The sequence below is a fragment of the Entelurus aequoreus genome, linkage group LG08 (assembly GCF_033978785.1).
Source record: "Entelurus aequoreus isolate RoL-2023_Sb linkage group LG08, RoL_Eaeq_v1.1, whole genome shotgun sequence".
Lineage (NCBI taxonomy): Eukaryota > Metazoa > Chordata > Actinopteri > Syngnathiformes > Syngnathidae > Entelurus > Entelurus aequoreus.
This window is the reverse complement of record NC_084738.1, coordinates 71,090,192-71,109,764: the sequence shown is the minus strand read 5'-3', so window position 1 is coordinate 71,109,764 and position 19,573 is coordinate 71,090,192. Positions and strand designations below refer to the sequence as shown.

Sequence of the window (19,573 nt, the reverse complement as noted above, 5' to 3'; positions counted from 1 at the left end):
TATATATCAATATATATCAATACAGTCTGCAAGGGATACAGTCCGTAAGCACACATGATTGTGCGTGCTGCTGCTCCACTAATAGTACTAACCTTTAACAGTTAATTTTACTCATTTTCATTAATTACTAGTTTCTATGTAACTGTTTTTATATTGTTTTACTTTCTTTTTTATTCAAGAAAATGTTTTTAATTTAGTTATCTTATTTTATTATTATTTTTAAAAAAGTACCTTATCTTCACCATACATGGTTGTCCAAATTAGGCATAATAATGTGTTAATTCCACGACTGCATATATCGGTTGATATCGGTATCGGTAATTAAAGAGTTGGACAATATCGGAATATCGGATATCGGCAAAAAGCCATTATCGGACATCCCTAGTTAAAACCATAAGAAATTAAGGAGCCTTCGTTGGACATATTTTATGTGGACTGGATTAACTCTCTCACGAGAAGAGGCAATAAATTCAGGCTATGGAATGCAAAAGTGATAGCTCTATCCTGGAGGAGAGACTCCATGCTTATCTCAACGTCAACCTACAAGTTATGGTATACATCTGTTGTCTTTCCAGTCACTTACACACGAACATCTCCTTTTATGGTCAGGATGTGCTCTCCTGACTTAGCACACACACACACACACACACACACAGGGACTTGAAGGAGGAATATAAAACTGATGGTTTGGCTTCTCCAAGTCAGGAGTCATTCATTGTTGACTTGAGCTCCTCCAGGTACTGCAGACCTGTATAAATGACACTCGCTCGTAATAAAGCAACTTTTTGTTTTTGATCCGGCCACACTGCCGTGTCGCCCTTCTGCCCGGGAGGGGGTGACTAGACCAGAAATAAACATCAACTACACACCGTAGAAGGATACAATAGCTCACCGCTAACAACAACATGTTGTTCCAAAGTTGTGTCTGTGTTGTAAAATATTGATTGGGGAAATGACCAAATTTCAACGGTCAAGTCAACGGCACAACCTGACGTTGATTAAACGTCGTCAAAAAGCATGTTGTTTCAACATTGTATTTGTGTTGTGGAATATTGGTTGGGAAACCACCAAAATTCAATGGTCAAGTCAACGTCACAACCCAACATTGATTAAAGGTTGTTAAAAAGCATGTTGTTTCAACGTTGTATCTGTGTTCTAAAATATTGGTTGGCAAAATTACCAAAATTCAACGGTCAAATGAACATCACCATCCATTGATTAAACGTAGTCAAAAAGCATGTTGTTTCAACGTTGTATTTGTGTTGTGGAATATTGGCTGGGAAAGGACCAAAAGTCAATGGTCAAATCAACGTCACCACCCAACATTGATTAAACGTTAAAAAGCATGTTGTTTCAACGTTGTATTTGTGTTGTAGAATATTGGTTGGGAAAATGACCAAATTTCAACGGTCAAATCAACCTCACAACCTGACATTGATTAAACGTTGTCAAAAAGCATGTTGTTTCAACGTTGTATTTGTGTTGTAAAATATTGGTTGGGAAATGACCAAAATTCAATGGTCAAATGAACATCACCACCCAACATTGATTAACCGTAGTAAAAAAGCATGTTGTTTCAACGTTGTATTTGTGTTGTGGAATATTGGTTGGGAAATTACCAAAATTTCAACTGTCAAATCAACGTCACTATCTGACATTGATTAAACGTCATCAACAAGCATGTTGTTTCAACGTTGTATTTGTGTTCTAGAATATTGGTTGGGAAATTACCAAAATTCAATGGTCCAATCAACATCACCACCCAACATTGATTAAACGTTGTCAAAAAGCATGTTGTTTCAACGTTGTATTTGTGTTGTAGAATATTGGTTGAGAAACGACCAAAATTCAATGGTCAAATTAACGTCAGAACCCAACATTGATTAAACGTCGCCAAAAAGCATGTTGTTTCAATGTTGTATTTGTGTTCTAGAATATTGGTTGGGAAATTACCAAAATTCAATAGTCAAATGAACATCACCACCCAACATTGATTAACCATAGTAAAAAAGCATGTTGTTTCAACGTTGTATTTGTGTTGTGGAATATTGGTTGGGAAATTACCAAAATTTCAACGGTGAAATCAACGTCACTATCTGACATTGACTAAACGTCATCAAAAAGCATGTTGTTTCAACGTTGTATTTGTGTTGTAGAATATTGGTTGGGAAAATGACCAAATTTCAACGGTCAAGTCAACGTCACCACCTGACATTGATTAAACGTCGTCAACAAGCATGTTGTTTCAACGTTGTATTTGTGTTGTAAAAGATTGGTTGAGAAACGACCAAAATTCAATGGTCAAATTAACGTCAGAACCCAACATTGATTAAACGTCGTCAAAAAGCATGTTGTTTCAATGTTGTATCTGTGTTCTAAAATATTGGTTGGGAAATTACCAAAATTCAATGGTCAAATGAACATCACCATCCATTGATTAAACGTCGTCAAAAAGCATGTTGTTTCAACGTTGTATTTGTGTTGTAAAATATGGGTTGGGAAAATGACCAAATTTCAATGGTGAAATCAACGTCACCAACCAACATTGATTAAACGTCGTCAAATAGCCTGTTGTTTCAACGTTGTATTTGAGTTGTAGAATATGGGTTGGGGAAATGACCAAAATTCAATAGTCAAATGAACATCACCACCCAACATTGATTAACCGTAGTAAAAAAGCATGTTGTTTCAACGTTGTATTTGTGTTGTGGAACATTGGTTGGGAAATGACCAACATTTCAACGGTCAAATCAACGTCACTATCTGACATTGATTAAACGTCGTCAAAAAGCATGTTGTTTCAACGTTGTATTTGTGTCGTAAAATGTTGGTTGGGAAATGACCAAAATTCAATGGTCAAATTAACGTCAGAACCCAACATTGATTAAACGTCGTCAAACAGCATGTTGTTTCAACGTTGTATTTGTGTTGTAAAATATTGGTTGGGAAATGACCAAAATTCAATGGTCAAATCAACGTTAGAACCCAACATTGATTAATCGTCGACAAAAAGCATGTTGTTTCAACGTTGTATTTGAGTTGTAGAATAATGGTTGGGAAAATGACCAAATTTCAACGGTCAAGTCAACGTCACAACCTGACGTTGATTAAACGTCGTCAACAAGCATGTTGTTTCAACGTTGTATTTGAGTTGTAAAATATTGGTTGGGAAACGACCAAAATTCAATGGTCAAATTAACGTCAGAACCCAACATTGATTAAACATCGTCAAAAAGCATGTTGTTTCAATGTTGTATCTGTGTTGTAGAATATTGGTTGGGAAATTACCAAAATTCAATGGTCAAATGAACATCACCATCCATTGATTAAACGTCGTCAAAAAGCATGTTGTTTCAACGTTGTATTTGTGTTGTAAAATATGGGTTTGAAAAATGACCAAATTTAAATGGTGAAATCAACGTCACCAACCAACATTGATTAAAACGTCGTAAAATTGCATGTTGTTTCAACGTTGTATTTGTGTTGTGGAATATTGGTTGGGAAAATGACCAAATTTCAATGGTCAAATCAACCTCACAACCTGACATTCAAAAACGTTGTCAAAAAGCATGTTGTTTCAACGTTGTATTTGTGTTGTGGAATATTGGTTGGGAAATGACCAAAATTCAATGGTCAAATCAACGTTAGAACCCAACATTGATTAAACGTCGTCAAAAAGCATGTTGTTTCAACGTTGTATTTGTGTTGTAAAATATGGGTTTGAAAAATGACCAAATTTCAATGGTCAAATCAACGTCACCAACCAACATTGATTAAACGTCATCAAAAAGCATGTTGTTTCAACGTTGTATCTGTGTTCTAAAATATTGGTTGGCAAAATTACCAAAATTCAATGGTCAAATGAACATCACCATCCATTGATTAAACGTCGTCAAAAAGCATGTTGTTTCAATGTTGTATTTGTGTTGTGGAATATTGGTTGGGAAATTACCAAAATTCAATGGTCAAATCAACTTCACCACCCAACATTGATTAAACGTCGTCAAAAAGCATGTTGTTTCAACGTTGTATTTGTGTTGTAGAATATTGGTTGGGAAATTACCAAAATTCAATGGTCAAATGAACATCACCATCCATTGATTAAACGTTGTCAAAAAGCATGTTGTTTCAACGTTGTATCTGTGTTCTAGAATATTGGTTGGGAAATTACCAAAATTCAATGGTCAAATTAACGTCAGAACCCAACATTGATTAAACGTCGTCAAAAAGCATGTTGTTTCAATGTTGTATCTGTGTTCTAAAATATTGGTTGGGAAATTACCAAAATTCAATAGTCAAATGAACATCACCACCCAACATTGATTAACCATAGTAAAAAAGCATGTTGTTTCAACGTTGTATTTGTGTTGTGGAATATTGGTTGGGAAATGACCAAATTTCAACGGTCAAATCAACGTCACAACTTGACATTGATTAAACGTTGTCAAAAAGCATGTTGTTTCAACGTTGTATTTGTGTTGTGGAATATTGGTTGGGAAATTGACCAAATTTCAATGGTCAAATGAACATCACCATCCATTGATTAAACGTCGTCAAAAAGCATGTTGTTTCAACATTGTATTTGTGTTGTGGAATATTGGTTGGGAAACGACCAAAATTCAATGGTCAAGTCAACGTCACAACCCAACATTGATTAAGGTTGTTAAAAAGCATGTTGTTTCAACGTTGTATCTGTGTTCTAAAATATTGGTTGGCAAAATTACCAAAATTCAACGGTCAAATGAACATCACCATCCATTGATTAAACGTAGTCAAAAAGCATGTTGTTTCAACGTTGTATTTGTGTTGTGGAATATTGGCTGGGAAAGGACCAAAAGTCAATGGTCAAATCAACGTCACCACCCAACATTGATTAAACGTTAAAAAGCATGTTGTTTCAACGTTGTATTTGTGTTGTAGAATATTGGTTGGGAAACGACCAAATTTCAATGGTCAAATCAACGTCACAACTTGACATTGATTAAACGTCGCCAAAAAGAATGTTGCTTCAACGTTGTATTTGTGTTGTAATATATTGGTTGGGAAAATGACCAAAATTCAGTTGTCAATTGAACATCACCACCCAACATTGATTAACCGTAGTAAAAAAGTTCTCACCTTGTTTTCATGTCCTGTGCCTGCTGGGCTCGTGTGTTCACTATCTTACTTAAAGGCATTTTATTTCTTAAATAGTTCTTTAAGAAACATATGTTTCATGTATTATCACATTTTCCGTTTCAAATGAATTTGTTGTGGACGCCTTTATTTTGAAATGCACGTAAATGCATTTTGGTGCCGATGGCAAAATAACACTAGTCGGGACTGTTTGTGTTATTTTTTGGGGGGCTGGAGCGGGATCAAGCTCACCTTTGGCGCTCACCAGGCTGCGGTTGTAGCCGACCGGACTGAAGTACTCGAACACGAACACCGTCACGGCCACCACCGTCAGGCACATCACGAACATCATGACCCACACGGCCGGACTGTAGGGTTCTGCAGGGCGAGACAAAGGCCAGTCACCGGGTGGGAACGCGTGTTTGGGGGCCACGTGTGCTCGGCGCCATGAGGGCTTCGCGGGGGATTTTTCCTGAAGAGGCGGCGGTTTTTTAAAAAGTAGGCAAAGAGGGAACAGGAATCAAACGTCTCACCGAGGAAGGCGGACGGGGAGACGGTGCCGTTGCTGCGCGCCACCATGACGCTGATGCCCGTCTCCACAAACGGCACGGAGAAGTCGATGATCTCCGAGCGCTCCTCGTTGATGGTGAGGGAGCCGATGGCCATGTCGGCACGTCTGTAGAACACCTGGAAAGAGGTCCAGAGTTCAGTCTTTTTAGGAGGTGTCCATTTGTCCATGCTACACGTGTTTTATTGAGGGCCACTACGCAATTATAGCGGCCCTCAGACTTAGAATAACCTTGTTACACAATTTACATCGTCAACTGTTTTTGATTATTATATACATTATATTGCCAAAAGTATTTGGCCACCTGCCTTGACTCACATATGAACTTGAAGTGCCATCCCATTCCTAACCCAGAGGGTTCATTATGACCTTTTGCAGCTTCAACTCTTCTGGGAAGGCTGTCCACAAGGCTGCGGAGTCGGGTATTGAGAAACTTACATTTATGAATATAAAACTTAGCCAATAGTATAATAATTAGGTTGCAAAGGTAAAATTCCTTTTCTAATGTGTTCTCATACTGTGGAAATCCAAATAGCACATCTTTAAAAAAAAAAAAAAAAAGCACACTTTTTTTCATGAATATTGTCGGCAATTCAAGTTGTGAATGTACGGAGCCCCGAAAGGGACATGGGGGAATTTTTATTTATTTATAATTTTTATTTTTATTTTTATTTTTTTTTAGACATGTATCTCGTGCGCACTTTTTATAAAGCTATTTAAAAAAAAATTTTAAAAAAATTATATTAAACACAAGATAGTTTCTCGTGCGCACGAGATACATGTCTAAAAAAATTTTTTTTTTTTAAATAAAAATTATAAAAAAAATGTTTTCCCCCATGTCCCTTTAGGGCAGGGGTCACCAACGCGGTGCCCGCGGGCACCAGGTAGCCCGTAAGGACCAGATGAGTAGCCCGCTGGCCTGTTCTAAAAAATAGCTCAAATAGCAGCACTTACCAGTGAGCTGCCTCTATTCTTTAAATTGTATTTATTTACTAGCAAGCTGGTCTCGCTTTGCCCGACATTTTTAATTCTAAGAGAGACAAAACTCAAATAGAATTTGAAAATCCAAGAAAATATTTTAAAGACTTGGTCTTCACTTGTTTAAATAAATTCATTCATTTTTTTTACTTTGCTTCTTATAACTTTCAGAAAGACAATTTTAGAGAAAAAATACAACCTTAAAAATGATTTTAGGATTTTTAAACACATATACCTTTTTACCTTTTAAATTCCTTCCTCTTCTTTCCTGACCATTTAAATCAATGTTCAAGTAAATTTATTTTTTTTATTGTAAAGAATAATAAATACATTTTAATTTAATTCTTCATTTTAGCTTTTGTTTTTTCGACGAAGAATATTTGTGAAATATTTCTTCAAACGTATTATGATTAAAATTCAAAAAAATTATTCTGGCAAATCTAGAAAATCTGTAGAATCAAATTTAAATCTTATTTCAAAGTCTTTTGAATTTCTTTTAAAATTTTTGTTCTGAAAAATCTAGAAGAAATAATGATTTGTCTTTGTTAGAAATATAGCTTGGTCCAATTTGTTATATATTCTAAAAAAAAATTGTAGATTGGATTTTAACCTATTTAAAACATGTCATCAAAATTCTAAAATTAATCTTAATCAGGAAAAATTACTAATGATGTTCCATAAATTGTTTTTTTTTATTTTTTCAAAAAGATTTGAATTAGCTAGTTTTTCTCTTCTTTTTTTCGGTTGAATTTTGAATTTTAAAGAGTCGAAATTGAAGATAAACTATGTTTCAAAATTTAATTGTCATTTTTTTTCGTGTTTTCTCCTCTTTTAAACCATTCAATTAAGTGTAAATATCATTAATTATTAATAATAACATAGAGTTAAAGGTAAATTGAGCAAATTGGCTATTTCTGGCAATTTATTTAAGTGTGTATCAAACTGGTAGCCCTTCGCATTAATCAGTACCCAAGAAGTAGCTCTTGGTTTCAAAAAGGTTGGTGACTCCTGCTTTAGGGGCTCCGTATGAATGTGCTTTTATTCTGGAGGTTTCGCCCAGGATGTTTCAGACACTGGCAGCAATATCAAAAAAATAAAAAAAAGATGACTTGGTTTTTTTCATGTAACATTGCAAGGTGAAAACAAGCTTGGTGGTACAGGAACTTTGTATATAGTGCACATTTGTGTACTTAACAAAATGTATGCGAGTGAAAAAAATAGGACATTGAGGTGCATTTTTAATCTAAAATGCTTTTACAAGTAAACATATTTTACATTATAAATAAATAAATAAAATAAAGCATTTATTTTTATATATTATTCTAAACATTGAAAACGGTTTGATTATTATTTTTATATTTCGTAAAAGAAATAGAAAATCCCGACCAAAACGAGTTTTTTTCATATTCTGACACCGGAAGTTTTCATTTTCAAAGTAAAAGTGCCCGGCGCCCTACACAGAACTGATTTTAGACACGGCAAAACTAAGACTGATATCTACAGATATCTCTCCGCACACATCACGCGAAAGTGGTAGCAATGAAACACGCACGGTATTTTTTCCTCACAGGACAGTCCGCGGTCCTGTCTATAAAATCTCCACTTCCGGGTTGGGAATGTTAACCCATCCGTTTTGGTCTGTTTTTCAGTTGCTATCGATATGTGCGTGGATATTTCTGTAGAAGTTCTCAAAGAGCCCCCGCCTAAACTAAAGTCTTAAAAAAAAAAAAAAAAAAAATTAAAAATGTTTTTTTTTTGTTGTTGTCCTGTCCATCTTATCAGGCACATCATATAGTTGATGTATATGCCCATAGGCTTCCCGAATGCTGTAATACATTAAGCATGATGAGTTGAGCATATGTCAGCATGTGGCCCCACTTTTAACTCTTTTTTTCAAACGCTTACTGCAAACGCCTATTTACTAGCCTTTTTTTTTTTTTATCTTATGTTGTATTTTTCCATTGTATAATGTTTGGTAATGCATGTATTCTTTGTATTTTAATTTTGTATGCTCCTATATGGACCCCAGTAAGACTATCAGTCGCCTTGGCGTCAGCTAATGGGGATCCATTCAATAAACAATAAACAGTAAGTCATTAATTTGACTTAGTCATTATTTTGACTTAGTAAATATTGACTCACTAAGACAAAATAATGACTAAGTCAAATTAATGACTGTGTGAATGTCATTATTCTGTCTTAGTAAGTCAATATTTACTTATATATATATATCGATATTTTTCCCTTAAAGGCCTACTGAAATGATTTTTTTTTTATTTAAACGGGGATAGCAGATCCATTCTATGTGTCATACTTGATCATTTCACGATATTGCCATATTTTTGCTGAAAGGATTTAGTAGAGAACATTGACGATAAAGTTTGCAACTTTTGGTCGCTGATAAAAAAAAGCCTGGCCTGTACCGGAAGTAGAGTGACGTCCCAGGTTGAAAGGTTCCTCACTTTTGCCCATTGTTTACACCAGCAGCGAGAGCGATTCGGACCGCTACATTATTTTAATTGGCCCGCCACATCATTTAAAGCGTACCTTCATTTTATTTTATGTAGTCCGTCACATTATTTCACGTGGAACGCCCCATCATTTAAGTGTGGCCCTGAACATCATTTGAGGTGGCCCGCTGCATCATTTTATTCGCCTGCCATCTTATTTTATGTGGCCCGCCACGTCATTTAAACCGAATCCTGGCGTCATTTTATGTGGCCCGCCACATCATTTAAACCGAATCCTGGGGTCATTTTACGTGGTCCACCATATCATTTTAACTGGCCCGCCATATAATTTAAAGCGGACCCCACGTAATTTTATGTGGGCCGCGACATCATTTTATGTGGCCAGCTACATCATTTAAAGCGGACCCCCACGTAATTTTATGTGGTCCGCTACATTATTTTAAGTGGGCCACCATATCATTTAAAGTGGACCCCATGTCATTTTATGTGGTTCGCCATATCATTTTATGTGGCCCGCTACATCATTTAAAGCGGACCCCCACGTAATTTTATGTGGTCCGCTACATTATTTTAAGTGGCCCGCCATATCATTTAAAGCGGACCCCACGTAATTTTATGTGGGCCGCTACATCATTTTACGTGGCCCGCTACATCATTTAAAGCGGACCCCCACGTAATTTTATGTGGTCCGCTACATTATTTTAAGTGGGCCGCCATATATTTAAAGTGGACCCTCATGTCATTTTATGTGGTTCGCCACATCATTTTATGTGGCCCGCCACATCATTTGAAGCGGACCCCCACGTAATTTTATGTGGTTTGCTACATTATTTCAAGTGGCCCGCCACATCGTTTAAAGCAGACCCCCATGTCATTTTATGCAATTCGCTATATTGTTTTAAGTGGCCCGCCACATCGTTTAAAGCGGACCTTCAGGTCATTTTACGTGGCCCGCCACATCATTTAAAGCGGAAGTTGACGTCATTTAACGTGGTCCAACACATTATTTTAAGTGGCCCGCCACATCATTTAAAGCAAACCCCCACGTTATATTATGTGGTCCACCACATCATTTAATGCGGGCACCCACGCCTGCCACGTCGTTTAAAGGTAATTTTATGTGGTCCGCCACAACATTTTATGTGGCCTGCCACATCATTTAAAGCGGACCCCCACATCATTTTATGTGGTCCACCACATTATTTTATGTGGCCCGCCACATCGTTTAAAGCGGACCTTCGGGTAATTTTATGTGGTCCGCCACATCATTTTACGTCATTTAAAGCGGACCCCCAACACATTATTTTAAGTGGCCCGCCACATCATTTAAAGCAAACCCCCACTTATATTGTGTGGTCCACCACATCATTTAATGCGGGCACCCACGCCTGCCACATCGTTTAAAGCAGACCTTCAGGTAATTTTATGTGGTCCGCCACAACATTTTATGTGGCCTGCCACGTCATTTAAATCGGACCCCCACATCATTTTATGTGGTCCGCCACATTATTTTAAGTGGCCCGCCACATCGTTTAACGCGGACCTTCGGGTAATTTTATGTGGTCCGCTGTCAGAACTTGGTCTATGACGTGGTTTGCTCTCCCGTGGTGCAAAAGAAATGGAACGGACGTGGCGTGCAGGTAAAGACATATTTAATTATTACTATAAACTCAAACAAAAAGGTACAAACAAAAGGCGCTCACAGCGGAGGTAAAAAACTTGACTAGAAAACAAAAGGCGCGCACAATGGCGGAGAACTATGAACCTTAAACAAACAAAAACTTACGTGACAAGAGATGAAACAAGAACTAACGTGACAAGGAACTGTGGACATGGCATGAATGGGTGATGTCGCCAGGACGAACAACAGAAACAGAAAAGCCTATATAGTGACATGAAAAGTGAAAACAGGTGCGTGACTAACTGTGAACAGGTGCATGACATGACTGTGAAAACGTGAGACAGGTGTGTGTGAGTCCAAACCTGGAACAGGTGAAACTAATGGTTGCTATGGTGACAAACAAAACCAGGAAGTGAAACCAGGAACTAAGGAAGTGTCCAAAAAACAAAACAGCACATGGCCAAACAAAAACATGAACACAGACATGACAGAACCCCCCCCTTACGGACAGATCCCAGATGTCCAAAAACAAAAAACAGGATCAAGAGTCATGGGAGGGGGGGAGGGGGACATGGCGGTGGGTCGCCAGACCAGGTGTCCCCGAATCCACCGGGGCAGGATCAGGTGGCGGCGACGCGTAGATCGCCGCTGTACCTGACGAGGTGGGCGACCCGGGAATGGCCATATCCATGGCCGATGAGGTGGGCGCACTTGGCGTGGCGGACGACCAGGCTGTGGCCACCTTCGTGGCAGACGAGGAGGCAGGCGCGTCGTCATCATGGCAGGCGGCGAAGTTTGGCGTGGCGCGTCAGGCGGCGAAGCTTGGCGTGGCGCGTCTTGGTCTTGGCGTGGGTCTTGGTCTTGGCGTGGGTCTTGGTCTTGGCGTGGGTCTTGGTCTTGGCGTGGGTCTTGGTCTTGGCGTGGGTCTTGGTCTTGGCGAGGGTCTTGGTCTTGGCGAGGGTCTTGGTCTTGGCGAGGGTCTGGGTCTTGGCGAGGGTCTGGGTCTTGGTCTTGGCGAGGGTCTGGGTCTTGGTCACTTGGCGGTTCTTGGTCACTTGGCGGTTCTTGGTCTTGGTCACTTGGTGGGTCTTGGTCACTTGGCGGTTCTTGGTCACTTGGCGGTTCTTGGTCTTGGTCACTTGGCGGGTCTTGGTCTTGGCTTTGGTCTTGGCGTGGGGCAGCCACGGGCGGCACTTGGCGGCGTGGGGCAGCCACGGGCGGCACTTGGCGGCGTGGGGAAGCCACGGGCGGCACTTGGCGGCGTGGGGAAGCCACGGGCGGCACTTGGCGGCGTGGGGAAGCCACGGGCGGCACTTGGCGGCGTGGGGAAGCCACGGGCGGCACTTGGCGGCGTGGGGCAGCCACGGGCGGCACTTGGCGGCGTGGGGCAGCCACGGGCGGCACTTGGCGGCGTGGGGCAGCCACGGGCGGCACTTGGCGGCGTGGGGCAGCCACGGGCGGCACTTGGCGGCGTGGGGCTGCGACGGGCGGCACTTGGCGTGGAGCAGGTACTGGTGGCGCTTGGCGTGGAGCAGGTACTGGTGGCGCTTGGCGTGGAGCAGGTACTGGTGGCGCTTGGCGTAGAGCAGGTACTGGTGGCGCTTGGCGTAGAGCAGGTACTGGTGGCGCTTGGCGTGGAGCTGGGCGTGGAGCAGGTGGATCTTGGCATGGTCGAAAAACTGGTGGTGGGGGTCGTGCTGGAGGCTGTGGCTTGGCGTGACGAAAGACTGGTGGTGGGGGTCGTGCTGGTGGCTGTGGCTTGGCAGGTCGAAAGACAGGTGGTTGTGGTCGTGCTGGAGGCTGTGGCTTGGCGTGACGAAAGACTGGTGGTGAGGGTCGTGCTGGTGGCTGTGGCTTGGCAGGTCGAAAGACAGGTGGTGGGGGTCGTGCTGGAGGCTGTGGCTTGGCGTGACGAAAGACTGGTGGTGGGGGTCGTGCTGGTGGCTGTGGCTTGGCATGGCGATGCTGACCCACCCCACCTGAACAATTCCCAGCCCTAGCCCCCCCCTCAAGGAGCGGATCCCAGACGCGCTCCCCGCGGTCTGGAACCGTCTTTTGGGGTGGGCGGAGGGGGTTCAGGAGGAGGGCAGAATCCTCCCCTCTAAATTGTCCAAAATGTCTTTCTTGTACCTGGGATCTTGTGGGTGAAAAAAAAAAGTGTGACTTGGGCGTGGCATGAGTCCTGGGGGGCGGGGCATGGAATTTGGGTGGCTTGGATTGAACCGGTAAAGAATTTGGGAAAACAATCTCCAGGTCTGTGGAGTGCTCCTTGAGCTGCCAGGCTGGCTGATTTCCATTTCCGCCCGGAGGGGGAGGAGCCTGCAGGAGCGCAGCGTGCTGTCCGCTCACCTTCCCTGACATCCTCGGTCTGGAGCGCCGCTTCCGGGACAGGGATGACGTGCCAACGTCCCCGGGCCAAAGGGAGCTGATCGGCACCAGTTTGCCGGTCGGACCCCACATGAGATCCCTGCGCTCCATGGGGGAATGGCGGAGTGTCTCTTCCTCCATCGCGCGGAGGACCTCCCACGTTGCCTCGTCAAAATGGTCCAAATTTTTTGCGGGAGAGCTCTTATGCTGGCGACATCTGTCAGAACTTGGTCTATGACGTGGTTTGCTCTCCCGTGGTGCAAAAGAAATGGAACGGACGTGGCGAGCAGGTAAAGACATATTTAATTAATACTATAAACTCAAACAAAAAGGTACAAACAAAAGGCGCTCACAGCGGAGGTAAAAAACTTGACTAGAAAACAAAAGGCGCGCACAATGGCGGAGAACTATGAACATTAAACAAACAAAAACTTACGTGACAAGAGATGAAACAAGAACTAACGTGACAAGGAACTGTGGACATGGCATGAATGGGTGATGTCGCCAGGACGAACAACAGAAACAGAAAAGCCTATATAGTGACATGAAAAGTGAAAACAGATGCGTGACTAACTGTGAACAGGTGCATGACATGACTGTGAAAACGTGAGACAGGTGTGTGTGAGTCCAAACCTGGAACAGGTGAAACTAATGGTTGCTATGGTGACAAACAAAACCAGGAAGTGAAACCAGGAACTAAGGAAGTGTCCAAAAAACAAAACAGCACATGGCCAAACAAAAACATGAACACAGACATGACATCCGCCACATAATTTTACGTCATTTAAAGCGGACCCCCACGTAATTTTAGGTGGCCCGCCAAGTCATTTAAAGCGGACCCCCATGTAATTTTATGTGGTCTGCTACATTATTTTAATTGGCCCGCCACATCATTTAAAGCGTACCTTCATTTTATTTTATGTAGTCCGTCACATTATTTCACGTGGAACGCCCCATCATTTAAGTGTGGCCCTGAACATCATTTGAGGTGGCCCGCTGCATCATTTTATTCGCCTGCCATCTTATTTTATGTGGCCCGCCACGTCATTTAAACCGAATCCTGGCGTCATTTTATGTGGTCCGCCACATTATTCTAAGTGGCCCGTCACAAAATATTTAAAGCAAACCCCAACATTATTTTATGTGGTCCACCACATTATTTAAAGCGGACACCCAGGTCATTTTACGTGGTCCGCCATATCATTTTAAGTGGCCCGCCATATCATTTAACGCGGACCCCACGTAATTTTATGTGGTCCGCTACATTATTTCAAGTGGCCTGCCACGTCATTTAAAGCAGACCCCTACGTCATTTTATGTGGTCCGCTACATTATTTTAATTGGCCCGCCACGTAATTTAAACCGAATCCTGGTGTCATTTTATGTGGTCCGCCACATTATTCTAAGTGGCCCGTCACAAAATATTTAAAGCAAACCCCCACATTATTTTATGTGGTCCACCACATTATTTAAAGCGGACACCCAGGTCATTTTACGTGGTCCGCCATATCATTTTAAGTGGCCCGCCATATCATTTAAATCAGACCTCTACGTCATTTTATGTGGTCCGCTACATTATTTTAATTGGCCCGCCACATCATTTAAAGCGTACCTTCATTTTATTTTATGTAGTCCGTCACATTATTTCACGTGGAACGCCCCATCATTTAAGTGTGGCCCTGAACATCATTTGAGGTGGCCCGCTGCATCATTTTATTCGCCTGCCACTTTATTTTATGTGGCCCGCCACATCATTTAAACCAAATCCTGGCGTCATTTTATGTGGTCCGCCACATTATTCTAAGTGGCCCGTCAAGCAAACCCCCACATAATTTTATGTGGTCCACCACATTATTTAAAGTGGCCTGCCACTTCCTTTTAAAGCAGACCCCTACGTCATTTTATGTGGCCGGCTATATCATTTTAAATGGCCCGCCACATCATTTAAAGCGTACCTTCATTTTATTTTATGTAGTCCGTCACATTATTTCACGTGGAACGCCCCATCATTTAAGTGTGGCCCTGAACATCATTTGATGTGGCCCGCTGCATCATTTTATTCGCCTGCCACTTTATTTTAATTGGCCCGCCACATCATTTAAAGCGTACCTTCATTTTATTTTATGTAGTCCGTCACATTATTTCACGTGGAACGCCCCATCATTTAAGTGTGGCCCTGAACATCATTTGATGTGACCCGCTGCATCATTTTATTCGCCTGCCACCTTATTTATGTGGCCCGCCACATCATTTAAACCGAATCCTGGCGTCATTTTATGTGGTCCGCCACATTATTCTAAGTGGCCCGTCAAGCAAACCCCCACATAATTTTATGTGGTCCACCACATTATTTAAAGTGGCCTGCCACTTCCTTTTAAAGCAGACCCCTACGTCATTTTATGTGGCCGGCTATATTATTTTAAATGGCCCGCCACATCATTTAAAGCGGGCCTTCAAGTAATTTTACGTGGCGGGCCACTTGAAATAAAGTGGCGGAAATCAAAATAATTTTGCGGACTGTATAAAATTAAGTGCAGGGCCATCAAAATGATGTGGTGGACCACGTAAAATGATGTGTCGGGCCACGTTATATGATGTGGCATTCCACAAAAAATAAAGCGGCAGGCCAATAGAATGATGCAGCGGGCCACCTCAAATGATGTTCAGGGCATCATTAAAATGATTGGGCGTTCCACAGGAAATAATGTGACGGACCACATAAAATGACTTGGCGGGGCAAATATATGATGTGGCGGGCCAATTACAATAAATAAACGGGCCACTTGAAATAAAGTGGGGGGGCCAAATTAAATGATGTGGCGGGCCAGGTTCAGCCCAGGGACCTTGAGTTTGACCCTTGTGCTTTCTAGCCTTTTTTTAGACCTGGTTTTGTGCAGTGACAACAGACACGGGCCTTCCCTAAAGTAGGAAGCATACATTTGTCCAACATGTGTGAAGGTGGAGAATTTAAAGGTGCACTAACACCACCCAAAAAAACCACTCAGCGAGTGACAGAAGGGACGTTTGTGCTCCTGAAAAGCGGCAACTTGGCGGCAGGGAACAGTTTTGTGGTGGCGGAATAGCAGGAGCAGGTGCGCCTCTCCTGAAGAACACCTGCTCGTGCAGCCTCCTTCTTACATTGCAGCTGTTTGATGTGCACGTGTGTGTGTGCGCGTGTGTGTGTGTGTATGTGTGTGTGTGTGTGTGTGTGTGTGTGTGTGCCGTCACACCATTGACCCACTTTAGAGTCCATCAAAGAGACGCCACAGCAGCGAGGCAGGAGGATGTTAGCAGATCAACCGCCGTGCAACAAAACCAGAACAACATCACGTACATATTGTCAACATTTTATGGGGGCTTTTTAAACTAGTTGCTATGGCAACACACGATGAATAAATATCAGTTCATATCGATTGGCTTGGACCGAGCTGGTGGAAATGTCTGCTTTGTCGGGCCTCAAATGTCATCGTTTCATCCAAAATAAGCTTACGTTTTTATTTCAATAAAATGTATATTGATAAATATACTTGATTTGTTTTTTTAAAGTGGAGTTTTGTATTTATATATGAATGACCTAATTCTAATTCTAACTCTATCATTATTATTATTATTATATGAATAAATATTCTGCCTGAAAAACAGCCTTGACCCTGTAATAATGTATTTTTATATCAACTATTTTAAAATTTTAATTAATTAAATGATCCTCATCATTAATATTTTAATTAATTAAATAATTACTTTGCCTGGAAATCATTCTTGACCGTGTGAATATACATTTTACATTATTTACTACATCAATATTATCATTAAATTATCATTTGTTCAATAATTATTTTGTCTGACAAATCATCCTTGATCCTGCAATTTTGTATTTTTTCCTATTTATGATCTTATAACTGTAATTATTTAACATTTTCCTAATCATCATTGAGAAATTTGTGATTAAGGGCTATATAAATAATCTTTGATTGATTGATTGGTTATCTTATTATTAGGACTATTAACTGAAGACTTATTCTCACTGAAAAAAACATCCTTGACCAGGGGCGTCACTAGCTTTTAAGGACAGGGGGGGCTTAGCCCCCAGGAGATGCACAGGATGCGAGCGAACGTAGCGCACGAGCACAAAACTATACAAACGGCTAACAAAGACTTAGATATTAATCATTGTTATTATTATTATTCCAGTGGGTTTATTTTCAATGTGTGTTCAGTACAACAACAAACATGGGTTTGCACAGTGACATTTTGTTTACAGCATCAACAAGAAACAATGACTTGCATGATCCGTCAAGATACACTGAAACACAATGAAATATATATATATATATATATATATATATTATGGCAAGCCGTTAAGGAAATTAAATATATATGGAAGTCTGAATAGAAATGAGAAACGTTTATATATACTGTAAATAAGAAAGACTTAGAGTCCGCCTGCTGATCTGAAAAAGAGCCAAAGCTGTCAAAGAGCTGAGGGACCATCTTCAAAGTGCAATGCTGAAACAAATAATGCAAACAATAGAATGTAACTTCCAGGGCTTGAGATTAACGTAGTCCCGGATGGTAAAAAAAAATGCACGGGACGAAATTAAATGCTCCCCGGGACGATGGTTTGAACCATTTTTTTTCTTTTTCTTTTAATGTATTTATTCATTTTACATTTTATATTAAATGTCTTGGTTTTTCCTCCCTCTGAAAATCCTATGAAATGTTTAACAAGCCATCCTATAATAATACAACAGCTATTAATGTAACAATACAGTAAAACCAATATATTTAATGATGTTTTTTTCATTATTTTAACAATAGGCTAATGTATATTACTTTATATAGATTCTACAAGAAACACAAAACTAAATTATTTACAATTGCAGACACAAGGTTCTTGTTCTGCAGTGTTGTGTGCTTCGTACACCTGCAAGACCGCAAGCAAGGTCGCAGAGAAAATGCGGACTGGATTTTGAGTGATGTGGGCATTTTCTATATGAACAAGTGGAATGGATTGGATACCGACGCACTAAAGGGGCTCTCTACCTTACACTATGAAGTGAGGGGAAACTGAGTGAATAATGACAGGTTATATGATTATTTATTTAAACTCATATTCGGGCCACTTTATAATGAATATGTCGGCATGTATTTGTAAAATAAAAATATTTTTTTTTTTTTTTTTTTTTTTAAACACCAAATTTAGGGGGGCTTAAGAACATTTTAGGGGGGCTTGAGCCCCCCTAATATAGGCCTAACAACGCCAATGTCTTTGACCCTGTAATTACGTTTTTATATAAGTTAAGTTAAATTAAATTAAATTAAAATAAATCAAAATACATTGAATTAAATTACGTTAAATTAAATTAAATTAAATTAAATTAAAAGTATATTTTCCCCCTTGTTAAATGTGTCTACCTTTGTCTGGAGTTTACAAAAAAACACATCCATGACCTTGTAACTATGGCTTTTAAATTAAATTGAATTAAATTAAATTAAATTAAATTAAATTAAAATGTATATTCCTTATTTTGTTAAAAGTGTCTACCTTTGTCTGGAGTTAAAAAATAAACATCCTTGAGCCTGTAATAATGTAATTTTATATCAACTATCTTAAAATTGTAATTAATTAAATAATCCTCATCGTCATCATTAATATATTAATTAATTAAATATTGGTTTTGCCTGGAAAACATTCTTGACCCTGTGAATATACATTTACCACATAATTGCCATTCAATTATTATCATTTTTTTCAATAATTATTTTGAATGACAAGTCCTCCTTGATCCTACAATTATGTATTTTTTCATATCAATGATCTTATAATTGTAATTAGATAACGTTTTCATTATCATCATCTTCATTATGATGAAAATTATGAGACATTTGTTATTAAGGGCTATATAAATAATATTTGATTGATTATCTTATTATTAGGACTATTAACTGAATACTTATTCTCACTGAAAAACATCCTTGACCCTGCAATTATGTTTTTATATAAGTTAAGTTAAGTTAATTTAAGTTAAGTTAAGTTAAGTTAAGTTAAGTTAAGTTAAGTTAAGTTAAGTTAAGTTAAGTTCAGTTAAATCAAATTTAATTTAATTTAATTAAACCAAATAAAATAAAATAAAACAAAATAAAATAAAATAAAATAAATAAAATAAAATACAATTAAAATACATTAAATTAAATTAAATTAAATTAAAGTGTTTACCTTTGTCTGGAGTTAAAAAATAAACATCCTTGACTTTGTGATTATGTATTTTCTATATTAATTATGCATTGATCCATCCATCCATTTTCTACCGTTTGTCCCTTTTGGGGTTGTGGGGGGATCATATAATTAAATTAAATGAAATTAAATGAAATTAAAAGTATTTTATTTTCCTTGTTAAAAGTGTCTACCTTTGTCTGGAGTTGAAAAAAAAAAACACATCCGTTGACGTTGTA

General features: G+C 39.7%; 1 protein-coding gene across 1 annotated transcript in view; it reads right to left on the bottom strand.

Moving 5' to 3' along the window:
- Positions 1 to 19,573, bottom strand: part of LOC133656434 (glutamate receptor ionotropic, NMDA 2C-like) — a 180,727-nt gene that overhangs the window by 58,863 nt on the left and 102,291 nt on the right. Inside the window, 2 exon segments of the mRNA XM_062057513.1 lie at positions 5,368 to 5,493; positions 5,649 to 5,802. Of these exon segments, the coding sequence (XP_061913497.1) occupies positions 5,368 to 5,493; positions 5,649 to 5,802 (280 nt within the window).